Source organism: Globicephala melas, chromosome 17 (assembly GCF_963455315.2).
Source record: "Globicephala melas chromosome 17, mGloMel1.2, whole genome shotgun sequence".
In the NCBI taxonomy this organism is placed as follows: domain Eukaryota; kingdom Metazoa; phylum Chordata; class Mammalia; order Artiodactyla; family Delphinidae; genus Globicephala; species Globicephala melas.
Genome location: NC_083330.1, coordinates 51,983,191 through 52,003,501, shown reverse-complemented (window position 1 = coordinate 52,003,501; position 20,311 = coordinate 51,983,191). Strand labels below are relative to the sequence as shown.

At 36.5% G+C, this 20,311-nt stretch overlaps 1 protein-coding gene across 1 annotated transcript in view; it reads right to left on the bottom strand.

Moving 5' to 3' along the window:
- PKHD1L1 (PKHD1 like 1) overlaps positions 1 to 20,311 on the bottom strand; it is a 153,967-nt gene that overhangs the window by 13,881 nt on the left and 119,775 nt on the right. The window contains exons 63-73 of the mRNA XM_030863107.2: positions 18,887 to 18,977; positions 15,112 to 15,260; positions 14,907 to 15,029; positions 14,234 to 14,345; positions 14,036 to 14,152; positions 12,217 to 12,382; positions 9,461 to 9,693; positions 9,101 to 9,268; positions 6,322 to 6,479; positions 3,602 to 3,737; positions 454 to 798 (exon numbers count right to left, since the gene is read on the bottom strand). Of these exons, the coding sequence (XP_030718967.2) occupies positions 454 to 798; positions 3,602 to 3,737; positions 6,322 to 6,479; positions 9,101 to 9,268; positions 9,461 to 9,693; positions 12,217 to 12,382; positions 14,036 to 14,152; positions 14,234 to 14,345; positions 14,907 to 15,029; positions 15,112 to 15,260; positions 18,887 to 18,977 (1,798 nt within the window). The remainder of the gene's footprint in view (positions 1 to 453; positions 799 to 3,601; positions 3,738 to 6,321; positions 6,480 to 9,100; positions 9,269 to 9,460; positions 9,694 to 12,216; positions 12,383 to 14,035; positions 14,153 to 14,233; positions 14,346 to 14,906; positions 15,030 to 15,111; positions 15,261 to 18,886; positions 18,978 to 20,311) is intronic.

The window sequence follows — 20,311 nt, the reverse complement described above, 5'->3', positions numbered from 1 at the left end:
CTTCTCAGCCTTGTCTCTGGCAGCTTGTCCTTCCTGATGCCTTTGCTGCAGACATATTGGGTCCATTCCAGTTCTTCAAATGTACCAAACTCACCAACTACTTCCTCAGCCTCCAGCCTCTCACCTCCCACTTTTCACTGACCAGCTCCTTTCACCCTTAATCTCTCAGCTATAAGGTCACTTCCTTAGGTCACCTCTAGGATCTTTTATGTTAGGTCAAATCCTTCTTTTGAAGTAATTAACTGCTACAATAACAAAACAGAGGTTGAAGTTCCTTCATAATTAAAAATAGTTTGGGAGTAGAGCAGGGAGAAGGGTCTCTAGGCCCTTATAGGGTTCAGGATGTGGGGTTGGTGGGATTTCCTGAGGCCCGGTTTACCAAGCCTTGATAGGGTTATTTATGGATGTGGTTTTGAATTACATTACTCTGTCTCAAATGTCTACTTTTCATACCTGTAGTGTCACTGGTTATGAACTGAGGGGGAGAATCTCCAATCTCCAGTTCAACTGTGAGTCCCGTGGATCTCTTCCTTCGCAGACTCTCCCCTCGTATTACTTTGCTGACACGGATTTTGTCACTTGATATCTTTAGGAACAAGGCAAGATTTCTAACCAGATTATGAGAACTGTAAAAGTCATCTTCTGTTACAGCAGGTAATTGGAAAGAGACATATATGACTGAGGTGGTGTGGATTTCAACAGGTATAGTTCCTTTAACCAAAAGGTAAAGCATCTGGTACATTCTGTCAAAGTAGTTTTCACCAAGGACAGTGGAATTCAGGTTAGGAAGGAATTGCTCTATGAACGAAAAAAGCCAAAATAGCACAGTTAAATTTATTTACATTATCATAATTACCATGCAGTATTTAATATTTGTTTAAATCTAGGAAATTTCAAAAAAGTTCAACATTATCATTCTTTCATAGGAAAATGTGCATATTAAAAACAAAAACACTTATAGAACTGACATGCAAAATTAAAGTCAATTTAAAAAATAATACCATTAATAATTATACATGAAATTTATTTTAAAAAACAATTAGCTATAGACACGTACAAATGAGAAATAAAATCTAATTATGAACCAGGAGCCTATGTTGTAACACTATTTATATTTTCAGAATTTTAAAGCCTTGACCAAAGGCATTTGGTAATTTAAAAATGTAAGTTTAACAGCCATCTAGTTTATGCAGTGCTATCTCTTAAGGAAAAATGATTCAGTGCTTCTATTTTTACTAAGGACAAAAGTATGTAATACAAATGAAGTATATACTAAAACATCTCAGAAGGCTTTTACATCAATAAAAGAAGTTTACATTTCAGCCTGAAAACGGTCAACACAAAACAAATTCTACTAGGGCACTGAATTTTGTAAAAGTGATTGAGATTATATATACATATATATGTATGTAATGAATAAATATTACTGATTTCAGGGCAGAGTATAAACAACATCCAAGAAATAATAAATCCACAAACACATATTGGGCCCAAAGTCTGACAGTATAGTAAGACTGGAATGTGACATGTAGCTTCTTACCACATTTCATGGTGAGGCTTACTAAGAAAAAGAAATTAGAATCTTAGAAAAAAGAGGTAATTTCTTATTAATGTAATAGATATTCATGGCAATGGCATTAAGAAGCCATTTCATTATTACTACATTTTAAAAAATATCTTCTAGTATAAGTTCTAGATGCAATTTGGCTTAAACATTCTGTGAATCTGAAAAATGTGTTTTTGTATTATAAATTGAAGCTGCTCTCAAGCTACTGTTACAGGTGCATACACCACTTATCCAAGCTAACTTTCTCATGTCTTCACAGTAATGGAAGGAATCAGAGATATAGATAATAATAAACATTTTGGGTAATCTAAAAAGATAGGTATAGATTCATAATACAGGGATATTATTTTCCATTCCAAGTATCAAAGAAAAATGTTTATCTAAAAGCAATGCTATTTCAGAAAAAAATAATTCTAAAAGGGCAGTGGTGGTGTTGTTTTGCAGACTTGTGTAACCAGTTCCTTGTATTAAATTCTGCCTGTTGAGATAATTTTTATTTTCTTGACTTGAACGATAGAGTACTTTGTACCAAAAGCACCGTTTTAAAAAAAAGAGTTAAAATTTATGAAAATTAAGCTGTAAATACGTGCAATCATTTGTAAGTAAAAATAACACACTCTCTTAGCTTCTAAAGAGGCAATGTAGCATAATAGCTAAGTGCGTGGGTTCTAGAGCTAGACTCTCTGTGATCGGTACCTTGCTCTGCCCCTACCACCTTCGATACTGCTCTGGACTGAACTGTGCCCCCCCAAAATTCATGTGCTATAGCCATAACCCCCAATGTCACAGTATTTGGAGATGGGGGCCTTGGCGAAATAATTAGGTTTAGATGAAGTCATGAGGGTGGGGAGGGGACTTCATGATGAATAAATGCCCTTATAAGAAGAGACACCAGAGCACTCTCTCTCTCTCTCTCCCTCACTTTCTATCTCTGCCACCTGAGAACACAGTGAGAAGGCAGCCACCTGCAAGTCAGGAGGGGTGCTCTCACTGGAACCAGACCATACTGGTACCCTGATCTTGTACTAGCAGCCTCCAGAACCATGAGAAAAGAAATTTGTTTTTAAGCCATCTAGTTTACGGCATTTTGTTATGGCAGCCCAAGCTAAGACAAAGCTTGGCAAACTACTTCACTCCCTTGTGTCTCAGTTTACTCATCTGCGCCTACCTCAAAGTGTTATTAGGATATAGTAACCGTTAGTTATTATATACAAAGCACTTAGAACAGTGCCTGACACATAGTAATGTCTCTGGAAATATCAGATGTTCATATTATTAGTAGAAGTAGGACTTGCTTCACAGATGGTAATGAATATGGGTATCCATTCACACTCTCCCGTCAAGCTTATATTATGATCTACAGCACACATTTATGTAATCGTTAGCCAGGATTATGGGGCACAGCTAAAAAATGATGATAAGTAGCACATGTGGAAAGGAATGGATTGGCCTTATTAGTACCTGTTTAATAAAAAAATTCAATGAATAGAGATAAATCCTGGTCTCGCAACACTGGTAAATGGGTAAGTTAGCTTCTTCCATATATTTCCTTTAAATCCAGAGTTTACGTCATAATATTTACCTCATGGGGCTCAACTAAGGTTATGCTAGCTTTCTTGGCAATACTTCTGGTGACTGCCAATGAACTTAGGTTCTGACCTCTATGAAACAGAAGTAAAGCAGAGATAGGGTGAAAATTTTAAGCAAAAAAATCTCTCCTGTACGCAGGGATAAGTGAACTAAATGTGCAGAATGTAAATGTTCTCAGGAGGCAAAGGAATATCCGTCACACGCACAAACTTCTATCTGCATGTGTGCAGATAGGTAAGAATTCCATCTGGAGTGATCTTTCAGGACACACATGTTATAAATGAACACATTTTAGTGTTTGGTGGACCACGGGTAAAAATTTATTTTCTCTTATATTTGTCAAGGGCTAAGGAACTAAAAATATTATAATGAAACATTATAAAGAATGTTATGCATAATTAAGTATACATATACAAGGTATGCTGTATTTTTCTGAGGAAATACCTGTATACACATGTCGATTAAGTTCACAGTGTTTCTTTTGGGAGTTCCATACTGTATTCTGGGGGCAGACCAATGAATTGTTCACATAGACATCCAAACGTTGACGTGTGGGGAAAAAAATTCCCACCAGAACAGCCTGTTAAAAATAAACAACATTTTTGCATCTTAAGAGAACAATGAAACAGAGTATTTAGAATTTAGCACTTAAAAAATATCCTTTATACATGCCTTCTGGAGAATATTAAAACTAACTTTTATGGATTCAGGATACATATTGAGTTAAAAATTTTAAACAGATTTACATTCAACCATTCATAGAAAAGAATGTAATGTAAGAAAAAAATATTAGAGGACAATCTCTAAATTAAAGAGAGGGTTCCTTTAAAAGATAATGTTCAATACAGGCTTTCAACTCTAGGGGCAGGGGAAACAGGAGAGTTAGCAGTGCTCTGTACAATGCAACCACACACAATTAGGCACTTAATGTTGAAAAAAATGCTTATCTCTGATTTTGGTAATAAGACTAAAAAAAAGTCAGTCAAAAAACTATCCTCATTAAATTTTGGTCATTTTTCATGTTCATTCCCCACATTTCATGCTATCAGGTATAATCATAAAGTGAGGAGACTTAGCTTTTGCAAAGGTGGGGAGGAATTTATAAGGAATCTAATAAGCTACAGGTAGTTTTGGAATCTTCTTTTGAGATTGTTTGCAGAGGCTCAGAATATTAACAGTCACGTTACTTCAGAGTTACCATTTTTATTTTTAAAATTAAAAATATTCTCTTTCATTCACTATTTTAGGAACTCTCAAAAGTCTCTGCCCTATTTGAGCTTACATTCTAGAATAAGGAGAGACAATAAATAAAAGAAAAAATAAAAATTAAAGTATGAAGCATGTTAGAAGGTGATAAGTGCTATGGAAAAAAAGAAAAGGTAGATCAGAGTCTGAGTAATTGGGTGAGCCAGGCAGGGAGGGGTGGTCAGGGTAGGCCTACGGAGGAGAATGGGAGTTGACGAGGTGGGGGAGTCAGCCACCCAGAGTAGAATATTCCAGGCAGACTACCATTGGAAGCGTAGGCCCCGGTGATAGCATGTCTGGTATATTGAGGAACAGCAAGGAGCCCAGTATGGCTGGAGGAGTAGAAGAAGTCAGAGAGCTAAGGGTTGGGGGAGAGTCTCAGGGTGCCTTGTAGGCCATTGTGAGGACTCTGGCTCTTGTGCAAAGGCCAACAGGGAAATTATTGCAGGGTTTGGGGCATAGGAATGGCGTGCTCTGACTTATGTCTTGAAGGTATCTCGGTGGCTAATGAGGTGAGAACAGACAGCAGAGGGAACAAAGGCAGAGCAGGAGGAGGAGTTGGGAAGCAACTGCCTTAATCCAGGGAAGAGTAAATGTTGGCTCAAACCAGATGGTAGTGCTGGACGTGATGGTGATTCTGGTTATTTTGAAGGAAGACTCAACAGGATTTGCAGATGGACTAGATGAGGAATGTGAGAGAAAGAGAGGAATCAAGAGTGATTCCAGGGCTTCCCTGGTGGCGCAGTGGTCGAGAGTCCGCCTGCTGATGCAGGGGACACGGGTTCGTGCCCCGGTCCGGGAAGATCCCACATGGCGCGGAGCAGCTGGGCCCGTGAGCCACGGCCGCTGAGCCTGCGTGTCCGGAGCCTGTGCTCCGCAACGGGAGAGGCCACAGCAGTGGGAGGCCTGCGTACCACACACACACACACAAAGACTGACTCCAAGGTTTTATCTTGAGCAGCTGAGAGGATGGAACTGCTATCGCCGTTCTCAGGTGTCTCCTTTCCTTACTCCTCTCTCTGCTTCCTCTTATCAGTGTCCTTTCTTCACGTTCTACTCTGGGACTTTCAAATCTCATACTCTTAGAAAAGAAAATCTATATTATGAGACTTCTACTTGACCTCATACTCTTTTTCCACTGACATAGCGTATATAAAGTTAATCATCCCGGCTGAATTCCGTTTATAGCAGAGTTGACATTATTGAAGATACTTCAGATAATGTGCTGTGATCTCTGAAGTAAATTCCAAAGGTGTATTTCTGACATATATAATAATAGCAGCATGGAAGAATGAAAATATAATCCCGAGTAACCAGTTTTAGATGCATGCTATTTTTATGTAAAGGTTCAGGTGTGCTTGCTAATCACACAAGTCAGAAATCACTGTTACCCCTCAAATGCAGAAGCACAAACAAGTGCATATGGGGAGCGGTGTTTGGAATTCATATGTGCTCTCAGGCTGATGAAAACTGTCTGGACTCACAGTATTTTTATGGTACCCTACTGGTCCTTGAAAATGAGCTGTAAGGCTGACGATGTTCCAGAGGACAGGGAAGGAGATGAAGTCCTTAGCAGATAGAAATATATGCACATAACACCAATAACTCTTTTTCTTTTTTAGATTTAAAAAAATTTATTACTTCAAATAATTGAACAGAAATAATCTTCATAGAATTACTGAATGACAAAGTGCATTTCTTGACAGTCAATAAATGAAACAGATAATTTTTATGTTTTATTTTTTCACATAGCTATCAATAATTTTTTTTATTTAAAAAAATTTTATTTTATATTGGAGTGTAGTTAACAATGTTGTGTTAGTTTCAGATAGATACATGTATTAGTATAACTGAATCAATCACTTGCCTGTGCACCTGAAACCAATTACTCTTAAGAAATAATTTCTATCTTGCCTTACCTTGTCATGGTCAACATTAAGTAACATCAGTCGAAGATTCTGGGGACTAGTGCCAGTGAAGTAGACCTCATAAGATTTGCCCAGAGCCACGATGCTATGAAACAGGGACAATCTTCTCTGGCATGTGTACCCGGCACACCAGCCATGATCCTGTGGGCCTACATCCAAACAAATGAAAGTTCATGTTCTGTGCTATGAATATTATTAGTGCAAAGCCAGAAGAGTAATTGTATTAAAAATAAATTGCAGTGGTCAAGTTCAGCATTTACAGCCATTATCCATCCACCCATCCATTCAGTGATCTAAGCTATTTCTCAAACCTTGCCTTAAAAAGGAAGGCAGGGAAGCAACTCCCTCTCTACTATCCTTACTTTTAGACTGCCCAGGGTCAGAAGGGTCTATGTTGAGGATTTGTGCTGGAAGGTCATTGAAGGAAATAGATTTACTTGTATCTCTACTTTAATAATCATTTAAGTCCAGGCCCCATGGAGAGGAAGAAAATGCTTGGTGCTTTCTCCTGTTTAACAAATGTGACTTTGGGTGGGGAACCAACTTTCTCAGACTCTTTGCTGAGAACTATGCTATAACAGAGATAATTTGTTAAAAATAAAGCCTGTACACAGAAAACAGGGACATTTGTATGTCTGAACCACTGATTTATTAATTATGTCCTTCACTCATTTGTTCATTAATTTGTAAATTCAACAAACTCTTTTGTGGTTTTTTATTGCCTTTAACCTTCCTCCACTGTTATATTAATAAATTTTTGTTAAAGACTGTGATTATAGGTACTATTGGAGGGTCAACGTCATTAAATAACTGAAGCAATCTGAGAAATAACACTCCATTAAACCTTCTAGAAAACCAAAAGAAAGTGGATGCTTTGCACCTGAATCCAGACATTTCCAGAACACATGTAACATGACTGCTATAGAAAACGTCTCTATTTCACTCAGTTTTAAAGTATAAAACAGTGAGTGAGACATGGAATGATGAATTTTCTTGATGTATTTATTCATAAGCTTTGCTTAATTTCCTAGCTTGCTTGGAATTATTATCAATATTTATAAATGAAGTTTGATTGAATTTTAAACCAATATAAACTTCTGAAGCTTAAGTAGAGCATAACCTATCCTTTATTATCCAAAATATAAATCCCACTTTTGAAGAAACCTTCATTGTGGGTTTTGAAAATAGAAATTTCTATGTATAAAATGAAAAATTTAGAGTGATAAAAGCCATATTTTAAAAATAAAATTGAGTACTAAAATTTAAAGGGAAACTCGAGTGGTATGTACAAATTTTATCTTGGGAATTTTTCTTTCCACCTAGTATAGTGCATCCCAAGCTTCAATAATCCTTCTAACACCTACATAATTTTTGCCATGCTTCTATCGTTTACATTATCATTAAATTACATTCTCATTAAATTGAGACATCTTAAAAATTTAAATTTATTTAAAAGAGAAATGTCATATCACTATTGTAAATGGAAAACTCATATGGCCTTTCAGAAAAGGAAAATGTAAAAAATAGAACGAAACCTTTCTCCACCATATAAAACAGAGCAATTCGAAAACATCTTCATTATTCACCGACTGGTCTAACATTCTTCCCACAGTCTCTGCTTTATAAGATCTGAAAGGCAGCATTTGAAATTGGGTTGATCATAGGTCATAGAAACCAGGCAGACTGCATGTTGGGGCAGAAGTGGGGAGTGACTTAAAATCATGTAACTTTGAGACACTTCTGATTTAGTTCCTTCTATTCTCTTCAACGAGTTAAAAAGAAATGAACTTGTAGGGTATTGACTATTTTGGGAATCTTAGAATATTTTAGTACATGTTGTGACATCGTCAGGACAGACCTTTCAGATCCAGGTTATGTGCCTCTTCAGCACTTCAAAGACTCTAAGCCTGACTAGGGACTAATCTTTGAGCCCCCAGTGGCACTTCAGGAATAGACAATGAGTCCCTGCCCTCTGTTTTCAGTAACTTTTAGAAGTTCACCTATTTATTCAAAAAGTCTTGGATGACAAGACTCATGGAGACCATTGCCTCTCCTTGGGCTACAGCCACCAAGGACCAGAATGGAAGAGACCTAGACTGTGGAGCTTGACAAGATAGTCATGACAGTCAAAGGAATTAGGAATGAGAAAGACCAAAGCCAACCAAACAAAAAAACCCCACAACACACTGATTCAAGATTAATTCTTCCAAGTATTCATGAGAATGAAAAACAAGCAGGCTGAGAATATTCATTCTCAAGTATTCCAAATATCATATTATCATTTTTTAAATTTATGTAAAGAAAATTGTTTTTTTTTGCAGACTCTTGGATCAATTTTTTCTTAAATATATTTATGCCACCTTCATACCTATAAAGATTACTCAAGGAATAACTTTCCTCCTCTTCTTATTCTTTTCTTTTTTTTGATATTAATGCATTTTATTTTATTTTTTTAACATCTTTATTGGAGTATAATTGCTTTACAATGGTGTGTTAGTTTCTGCTTTATAACAAAGTGAATCAGTTATACATATACATATGTCCTCTTCTTTTTCTAATGGTCTATTTGGAGTAATTGTCCTGGCTTTCTAATGTGGGGGACTGCTGAAGAGTCAAGTCTCCCTCCTGCACATAGATCTTACAAACAGAAGGCAAGGAAATCCCTATGTTTACTAGTTTTACGTGACAGATAATTTATGAGACACGTCCATGAATGCAGTAAATAGTGAATGCCTTGAGTAACCCTAGTTTGCTTACATTGAATACCTACCATTAATGAGATCAACATAACCATTGCTCACTACAGCTACTGGGGAGAGTCTGCGAGTTTCTGCGTCGGAATCCAGGCTTTCAATAACCATCATTGCATATTCCATCCCAAAGCACCGATAGCTCTGCCATTCTGGAATGTACTTACAGGTTGAATCTCTAATGATTCCTAGAAACACAGGAATACACATTTTGAAATGAAACAGAATCTCCTTACAAAAGCTTCCACATACTATCTTTTGCTTGTTACATAACATTAATAAGTAGAAAATATAAATTAGTTGAGTACATCAATCATTAAAAATAAAAGATGTATTTTGTTTCATGAACCAGAGGACTAACAGAATCAGATCCAACAAACCTTTATAAGGTGCTTTCTCAGTGACAGGAATTCTACTTCCATTCGGGAATGTGAGCATCACATTAGGAATTCTATAGTCTCCAATTCCAAATTGGCTATTTCCATTCCATTCATATTCTGCTTCAGGTATCACTGAACCAGATTTCCCCAGAAAGGAGCCATCCATATCTCTAAGAAAAGATTTCCTTTTGGCATCACAAACCATGTCTACACAATCAGATGGATTCACCTTACTGTGAAGAAAAGGTGAAATGCATGAATACTTAGATTTGGTATACCTCCCTGTCTCTAGAGAGCATTTGAATATACTTGCGCATTTGATAAGAGTATCAAAAAAATTAATTGATTGAATCTTATTTCAGAAAGGATTCAAAGTGGGACCAAGTAGCATATGTAATTAGCATTGTAATGAGGCCTGATTTTCCATTGTGTTGATTTGGTCTACTATTATGAATCCATTAACATTTCAAAAGGACAAATTGTACCTGTGGGAAATAAAATTAGAATTCCATTTTGCTATTCCATACTTTGTCAAATGATAGATTTCATATTTGTGCATTGCTCAAAATATACTAACGTTGCCCAAAGAGCAGGTAAATTACTCAGTTGTGCAGACATACAAAATCCTTGTGTTAGCAGGGAAGTCTTTATATTTTTCCCTTCTTTCTCTTTTTTTAATGGGTCTGTAATATTTATAAATGTATCATATGCTTTTTATAAAATAATCTAAATACTTAATATAAGTTCAGTCCCCTTCGCCTTTCTATCATAAGCTCTTAGGCTCATCACCAATTACAGATTAGTATATATTCTTGTAGACTTTTGCCTATATATATATACAAACAGATATACTTAAATTATGATTTTTATGCTATATATTTTAATAACAATTCTGTAGACACCTGAACTGTAAGAGATGAAATACTCTAAACTCATCATGCAGTTCAATCGTAGATGGTATTCTGCCTTCGTTCTGAACTACCTGGAGTGTTGACTGTTAACTGGTTATAATAATAAAATGGCTGCTTAATTTGCAATGTACTATACATTGTATATTATATATAGTATACAGCATACTTACACTATATGATATACACCATGGGGAAACAGAAATTCATTCTACAGTTATAGCAGCAAAATACTATCTAATAGATCTGAGATTTTTGCAAAGAAAGACATGAAGCTATAACTTATCCCTTACTCTACTGTATTAGTTTTGGAGATGATTTGAGTAAATATTTCTGTGGGTCATGTGTTCTTTGTGTTCAAGTGTGTGCAGAGTGTTTTTGTGAGCAAGTCTGTGAATAGACTGCCCAGTGGCACTCTTACATTATGGTTTAGGGCTCTGTCTTACTTCAGGTTACAAAGAAACAGAGCCTGAGATGTGGATTTTTGTTCAAGTGAGTTTTTAAGGGAGTCCTCAATAAGGGAAGGAGAGAAAAGGGAAGGAGAGAAGCCATATAGGGCAAGGGAAAGAAAAGGGAGATGACTATGGTCTATAGACTAGCTTCAATCTGATCCCAGGAGAATCTCTTGATCACGAACTACACCCAGAGCTGTTCCACTTTGAGACAAGGGGGCTGGCCTTCCGTCCTCCTGTATAAATTCGTCATTTTTTGTGGACTACAAGAAGGCAGTGGTAGGGAGAGTTTTAGCCTCTCACAGCTATTCCTGTTTGGCTAAGAGCAATCTTCCGGAAAAGCAGGCAAATGTAGGTCATTATTGGCCAACATTTAGAGCATCTGGGGACTGGGTGAGCTACTCAGTAAAAGAGATCTGGGATTGTGCTAACAGTATCCCAATAAAAGCACAGGACTCAAAGACATATTTTTAAATGTAATACTTTCTTCATGACGTAGATGTTAAAATTATATATTAAATCTGAAAGATTCAATGATAACTAAATAGGAGGTAACAGCTTTCTAGTGGGGAGAAGCTCTACTGAGCCAAAAAACACTGCAGTTCAACAATTATTAAATGAGGAGGTATGGGGTTGTCATCAAAATAAGATCAGATGAAGTCAAACTATTTATGAAACACTGCATTTCTCTGAAGAGATGCATATTTAATTAGCATTATTTCTTGTCTTCTCTCTATACTGAAAATGGTCAAAGAGCTCTAATGGAAACTTTCTTTCCTCCAATATTGTCTTCTATGTAAATTTTTTGAAGAGTAGCAGTTATTGGCTATATTCTTTCAAGACTTAGAATCTACGTGGTTCAGCTTCTAGAAATATCCTGACACCAACTAACCTCTGTGATTGAAAAAAAAATCACTGTTCAAAGTTTCTGCATATTTTTAGTCACAATGATTATAATGATTCCCATTTAATTTCCAAGTACATGTTGGGGTGCATATAATAAGATATTTGTAAAGCAAAAGGAGACAAAAGAGGGAAGGGAAAGGGAAGAAATGATAGACATGACTTTCATTCCTAATGACTATTAATGGAGAGATATTAATGTACAAATATACTTCTGACCCATTCTCTATCTTTTATGTTTAATGATGGTGCTATGTACGATACATGGGAAAAAAAAGTATGAGAAAATATACATATTAAGGCCTAGCTTCTTCAACTTACCTGAAGACACAGATATGTTAAATACTCTTAATTTTCATAATGCTGATTGAAATTTCATAGACATAAACAGTTACTTTAAATTTAGCAACTTTCTCAGATCCATGGCAGGGGAAGAAAACAATGGAAAACTGTGATGACAGAAAAGAAGAAACTGAGTTATCATATATTTTACCTTATATCGGGTCTATGTATAAATATTTTTGATTGTTCAGTAGTGTCAACCAGCTGTATGTTCTTCACATGGATTGGATGCTGTAAATCCTCATTTAAAGGGTTAGTAATGAATATCACATTAGTTTCACCTGAACAAACATTTTTAAATCCAACAAATGTGGAACCTAAAACATAAATAATAGAAACACAATTATTTCCTATAGAGAAAGGGTAAAATCAGTTTCATTTCATGTATATTCCACCAAACACATCATTTAACATTACCTTGAACATGGAACTCTTACCTTATGTGGCAGATAAGTCCACCACTATTTGTGGACTGTATCCACACCACTGAGTAGTCCTCTCCCATATTTTCTCTGAGCTTGGCATATTTTCTCTGTGATTTGCATTGGACAATGGGACAAGAGCAATTGTAGTATAAACAGATCTGAAAAGTGCTTGCATATTAGGGCTCACTCTCTCTTGGTGTTCTTGGGGAATTCTGTGATTACCAGCATGTGAATATGCCTAGGAGACATTTGGCACTCTCATTACCCCATCAAGGGCCAGCACCAGCCACCAGACACAGAAGTGAGACTGTCCCAGACTAACCAGCCCCTACACATCTTGTAAAGTGATGGCAGCTCAGTGAATAATCCCAGGTAAGATTAGCGGAAGAATCACAGAGCTGAACAAAGCCCAAATTGCCAATCTACAGAATCATGAGCTCATAAACGGTTGTTTAGAGGCTTTGAATTTGGGGGATGGTTTGTTATGCAGCAAAGGCTAACTGAAATATTATTGCTCTCCTGGTCTTATTGCATATATTATGTGGTCAAAAGATAAAACTGATTAGATCAAAAAACGATCCCTTTTGCACTTAAAATCCAGTAACTCAAAACTGAAAACAGCAAAAAGGGAGTCCAAAAAATTCTTAAATTAGTTATATGCTATATACTACCCTGCTTGACTGTATTTTCTCCTAAGAAAATATTGTATACACATGAATATAAGCCTGTAGATGAGCATCAATAAAATACTATAGTAATAGATGCGGTTTGTTCCCTGTGTAGATCTCCTTTATTGGTCCTAAACCTATGTAGCATGTTAAATAATTTTTGGCAGGGGTATCATTACAAGTAACACTAAAAAATGATAATTTGTTCTGCATTTCTGGGAATTAAAGTTATGAGAAATAATATGTCAGAACTTAGATGTCTAATTTATTGAACTGCTTTCTTTCAGGTGACACTGGTTAAAGTTATCATGAAAGGGAGATTTGCTAAACTGAAATAGAGAATGGCTCAGCGTATTTAATGGGCAAAGCGAAAATACTTGGTATGTTTACTACATCTATTTTAATTATTTTACATTTTTAAGGATGCAGCCTGGTTCAGTGAAAAAGCAGCAGATTTTAAGTCAAGAGATCTTGATTCTGATCCTAGTTCTGCCAGCAGCTGTGGGAGTTTGGCAAAACATTTAAGTTCTATGAACTAAAATTTCTGCAGTCATAAAAGCTTCTAATAAAATATAACCCTAATTATATAAAAGGGCTTTACGATTTAGAGAAACTAATTAATATTAAATCACTAGACCAGTGCTTTTTCTGTTGTTTTAAAAAGAAAATGAAATGTCAGTTCTTTTATATGTATGAATGTTGCCAGGGAACTATTCTTGAAATTGACTCTGATGTCTGGTTTCTTTGCTTGTCGTATTGAGCAGATTAATTTAATCATTATTTTTTTTAACTAACAATGAAACATCACTAGTTATATTCTACGTATTCTTCACAGAACTTAACTGAGTAGACTTTCAAAGACTATGTTTAAACTTGCCTGAGATGTCCAAAAGACCACTGATGGCATTGTAACTCATGATCCCTGCATGGGGTTTCCGCGGTGCCATGTTATGTGCTGAAGCAAAGGTAGGCCAGCAAATCCCACTTCTCCCACCTTTTATAAAAAGAAGAAAGTTAATGAAATTTGAATATGCACTCATATGAACCCCAAAATTAAAAGTTCTAAAATCTTTACCTGAGGGAGGTCTAGAACTTCGATGGGCAGCAGAAAGTTCAATATTGGGATCATCATTAGTTAGGACATCAGAGCAATTAAATTCAGGGCTACTTCCAACAATTAATGAGTTCTATTTTAAAAAAAAGTTCAAACAGTAAGCTTTAATAATAACTTTTCTTAAAAGAAAACATAATAATGAATAGTAATGAATGCCACTGTAGCAAAACACAACCTGTATAACTTTGAGAAGTGGATCATTCATTAAACCAAGTTAAAAAAGATGTGATTTTTGCCCCAAGTGGATGACATTCAAAGTCAGAGGGGGGAGACAGGCATGTAAATAATTATATTTAAAGAGATGTTATGTTTCCATGATAGGAATATGTGCAAGGCAAGTAGGAACAAAAAGAGGAGGGAGTGTCAAAACTACCTAAGCTGGTTCAGGAAAGACTTCATAGAGATAGTGAAAATTTAACTAATTGTGGCAAGATTAGCAGGTGATAAGCAAGAAGAGCTGAGGGAAGGAGAGGGGAGAGGGAAGGACGGAGAGCTTCTTGGCAGAAGGCAATGAGCACAGAGGCAGGAGGTGTGGCTAGTAGGGCAAAGAGGTCAAGAAAATCATCTGTATTCAAGAATTCTACCCTTGTCAGAGTTGCTCTTTCTGCTTTGTGTGGCTGCGTTCAATTCTTACCTTAATCTGCACTGTTTTACTGGAAATTCTGTGAGATACAGCAGGTGGCGTGTAAATCATTGAAGAAATGGCCATTCCATTGTCAACCAGGGTCACGTTATAGATACGCACACTCTCCGTGGTCTGTAACAGAACTTGGAGGTTACATCGTATGAAATATAATCATAAAAGAAAATAAACAATCACTGTTTTGGGATCCATTTACCTGAAAATAAATTCCATAATCCCAGCATGCCCAAATGGTAAATCCCTGTATAAGAGAGCATCCAGGAAGGCCATCTTGGTTCATATAGATACCAAATAAACCTCCATGGGCTTCATTGTCAAACCACTTTTCCAGAGAATAAGACTGACCTTTGAAGGAAATATGGAACCAGTAAATTAACATTATGAATCAAGTCATAGAGTTATAAGCAGTATCAGTTAAAGTTGAAATTCTTTTAAAAGTTAAATATATGAGTCTGATGCAAATTTTAATAACATGATCAAATATTTGTATGGTTCAGCTACTTACAGTTTATTCTATTTAGTATTTCTCTTATCTAATTTGTCTCTTCAATGTTACTCAGAATAATTGTATATTCATTTGCAAAAGTTTACTTTTGTGCTAGCACCCTTAACTTATTATATCTGATTAAACATGAATTTCTTTAGAAAGATTATGAAGTTTGAATTCAAACAAGGCTAAACTTGAAAAACACAATGATACCACTTGCTGTCTATAAATGTTACGGGTTCCTTCTGGTCAGCCCATTTTCAAGTTAAGTGTCACTTCCTTAGAAGGCCTTCTCTGACTACCGGATTCATAGTTAGCACCTCAGTCACTTAACATGGCAATTAAAATTTTTTTCACTTTGATATTTAATTACTACTTATTTGTGAATTATTCATCTCCTCTCTCCTATAAGAACGTAAGCTTCATGAAAGAAGAAACTGTCTAGCTCCTTCGTGGCCAGATTCTTAGAGCCTAGAAAGTAATGCAGAGGTAGGTGCTCATCAAATACTTCTTGAATTAATGTATGCATGATCTTGGGAAAGTTGCTTAACATTTTATAACTTAAGTTTCCTCATATATAAAAAATTATAATGTCTAATTCAGGGTTGTTTCAAAATGAAATGAAATAACCCACATAAAGTGCCTCAATAAATGGAAGCTATACCCATTATTAATATACAGGATAATTAAAGTGGATTTTCACGAAAGTTTTACTTATGTACAAATCAGATCAGTGGCCTTAAAAACTCGTCCCAACCATGCATAAATTTGAGGATTCCCCATAAAGAGCAGCACTGCCTCCTAAACTGTACTTTGCACCAGTTCTCTTGTCCAAGTTCCCCGGGATCTGACTTCCTCCATCTTCGATTGCTTTTCCCTTCTTCCTAGTGTCCTTTGAGATTGACATTTCACCTATGGTCGTCGGCCTGGTTTCTATTGTTTCCTCCCTCAGAAGCTGTCTGCATGGCTACACCTTGGTTCTGCACAATGCAGCCCCATGGACAAGGATGGCTCCACCTTTGGACCCACGTGTGGCAGAGCTCCCTTCCCAGCATCCCAGCCTGTCCCTTGTTAGGGAGATGAACTGTGTAAATTGATGTCCCATTCCGGGAACTTAAACCCTCAGTTCCTCTGTGACGCCTCATATTTCAGTTGCTCCTTATAAACACTCCCGATTATTTAGGAAGATCAATATATTCAGTGAAAAATGCATTACGTGGCATTATACATATTAGTAAATATTCATATTCACAGGTCATATTTTGTGGTATGCGGGCCTCTCACTGTTGTGGCCTCTCCCGTTGCGGAGCACAGGCTCCGGACGCGCAGGCTCAGCGGCCATGGCTCACGGGCCCAGCCGCTCTGCGGCGTATGGGATCTTCCCAGACCGGGGCACGAACCTGTGTCCCCTGCATTGGCAGGCGGACTCTCAACCACTGTGCCACCAGGGAAGCCCTATATTTTAAAAATTTAAGTCAAAGAAAAGCTACTTTAAGCTGTTGGGAACTAAAATATTTAAAAAGAGCATACATCGAGGAATCAGTTATATCTGTGGCGAAGTTGTTTTATTCCTTCAAAATGTACTTTGTACAAGAAAAAAGTTAGCTGAAGTCCAACAATTTTTGAATTTACAGAAAAAAATGCTTATTCAAAGAATTTCAAAAATACCTATAGAGATTGAAAAAATCAACTGTAGAAGGGCTATACGTTTTTCAGAGAAAATTCCATTTCCTTTAGCTAAGTTTCCCAAGAGGTAAAGCCAGCAGGTCTAGCATTCTTTGACTTTTTTGATTCAATAATTAAGTTATCTGGTTTAAAAGTCAAGAGTTTATAGAAAGTTATACAGTAATAAGTGACCAGTCACCCTGTTCCTACTCACCTTCAATGACTTTTTGCTTTTACACTTTCAGTGTTTCTTTATGTAAATGCATATACCATACATATTCTTTTGTTCCCTTTCTAAGTAACCTCCACTTATCATTTTAGAATGTTCTGGTGATTTCTCCATATTAATACCTAGTATGCATCTTTTCTCCTTCTTTTTTTTAGAGGGGCCCAGTGTTCCAGTGTTTGACTTTATACAACTAGCCCACAGGAACTGGACACAGGGTAGCTTTCCATTTTCTGCCAGTACAGGCCAACGCTGTGATGAATAACCTTGTTCACAACTCTTTTTCTAACTGCTGTAGAGGCAACTGTTAGATTACAGGAAGTAGAAATGCTGAGTTAAAGGTAAATGCCTCTATAATTTTGGTAGCTATTGCCAGATTCCCCTTTGTAGGGGTTATATCATTTTGTCCTTCAACCAGCAAAGTGTAAATGTTACTATTTCCCTACAGCCTTGTCAGGAGAGCAGTTGTTCAGTTAATTCTTGATTTTTACTAATCTGATAGAAATGTGTCTGAGAACCCTCTGTTCATGTCCTTTGATTTTTTTCATGCTTGCAGGCTTTATCATATGAATAGTGAGCATGTATTCCTTTAAAGCGGAAGCATGAAGTAGTGACATATCCCTGTAGGCATGTATCTCTATGCTTACAAGTTGCTTTTGGGAAAGTGATGGTGGGATAAGATAATCACTGTTCAGTACCATCAAACAAGCACTGAAGCTGTTGTTAAGAGTTTTTGGATCATAAACATGGAAAATAGTTATCTTAAAAGCCTGTTTTTAAAGGATCTATCCTTCTTTTATTCCCTTGATACTATTAGTCAACACACCTTATCCTATTCTGTCCTCCCCCATCTCTCTGCTGATCCCTTTTGTTTATTTTCATCCCACTGCTTCTCGCCCGGACTACTCTCTCTCACTCTTGTTGTGTCTTCCCAAGTCCATCAGACCCAACTGTCCACCATTCTCTACTTTACCCCCTCTTTTTCTCCCTTACACTCTCTGGCTCACTCTGTCTCCCTGGTTATCCCTCTGATTTTCTCTTTCCTTCTCATCTCCTCTACAGTCACAGGGATAGAATAAAGATACCCTTGTCAAGGAAGAGCTCATGTCCAGTGGGATCAGGAATGCAAACACGCTGTGGCAGGCACAGCTAGTGGCATGGGATTGGACAGAAGGACATGAGGGTATCACAAGGACAGGGCTGGTCACCTTCCTCAGCCTGGGGCTCAGGGACCTCCCTGAGGCAGTGACTGTGAAGGGGAGGCCTGGGGAGCAGCAAGGCCCGGTCTCAAGAGGGTGAGGATGGGGACAGGGTCTCAAGAGAGGACCTGGGGCTGCAGTGTCCTAGGGCCAGGGAAAAGCGTGGCAACCTGGGGCTGCTGGAGAAGGGTGATGGGGTGAAGGATGAGAAGAAAATTGGTTTTAATTTTTTCTTTAAACCCAATATTATATGGAAATAATTTAGTTTGTTGAGTTCTTTCAGTGCCCAGGAAGAAGCAATATTACTTTTCAACTCACAAGCAATAATTATTTGTTTCGAACAAATTTGGACAAGTTATTTCCTAATTTTAGTGACTCTATGCCAAAGACTTACTTGAGCAAGGTTCACCATTGATGCGATATCCTGCCCTTCCAAATCCAGCCACTACGTTATTTTGTAAGACTGTATTGGTCCCTCTATTTATCTAGTATAACGATAAAGAAAATGCTTTGGGTCAGGCTCTTACACAATTATGCAATGAGAGCAGGTATGCAACATACAGTGGAAAACTAATTATGACGATACTTCCAGGAGTAAAAATTTAATTCACATTCACCCCATTCAAATTTATAATACAAATGAAGTACTGAAATTACCTTAGCTTCTTGGTGTAAACCTACCACTAGATACTATACTTTAGACTTCATTATACTCTTCATTACATTAAAGAGATTACTTTTCATTTCTGTCACAGAATCCACTGGACGTGGTTGAATATTAACAAGCCATAGACAAAATTCCAGTATTATAACAAGGCTACAAAAATTTTATCACTCTTTTTTGGTTATATTCTGTTACCAATTTGATTTATTAAGAAAAAGACAACTAAGGCAATTACAGTGGACCATAAAATTCAGTAGAGGCATTCATTAAAGAAAATCTGCTATAATAAAAAACTGGGTTAGAACAAGTAGGTAATTACTAAACAAATTTATTTTATGAGCCAAATCAGAGTGGTAGAAAATGAAAAGTATGGAGCACAGAAGGTTTAGTTCTTGCCTACACAGAATCAGCAAAACGGTCCAAATCTCACTTATTTAAAGCATGTTAAACAGCCTTATTTTTAAAGATTATGATAAAAATAGAGTCAAATGGAATTCATAAAACTAAAAAAAATGCCTTTCAAAAGATATAGATAACTTTAAAGATTTGGAATTGGCATTTGATTCAATTCTAACATCTATAAATAGACAAAAAGAGAACATTATTACCTTATAAATGTATATTAAGTTCCAGGCTTTCAGATTTTGCTTTAAGGTAATTATTAATAGTTGTACAAAAACAAAATTCAATCCTTACCCTATCTTTCAAAGAGAGCTTTTTAAATTCCTTTTCTTTCCTATGGTATAAGTAAGTAAGATAAAAACAAGAGGAAGCTATCTTTCCTCTAAATCCTCTCTGTACTTCCTATTTTCTTGCTTACAATCTCACTCTACATCTAAATAAATACCTATAGTAATTGAAGAAACTTCATGGGAAACAAGAAAGGTCCAATTAGTAATATCCAATAAGAGTAAATAACCTTGCATATAGAATCATAAGAGTTTTAGATGAGAAATGGATTTTAGAGATTTTATAGTCTATCATTATAATTTTGCATTTAAATTCAGAGTTAAATAGTAAAATGTGTAAGGCATTCAGTCAATTAGAAGCAGAGAGACCCTGTAATGGAACTTGAAAGCAATAATTAATGTTGGAGAAGCAAGTAAATAAGAGAACTATTTAAACCAATGGACGTCAACACAGAGAAAAATCCAA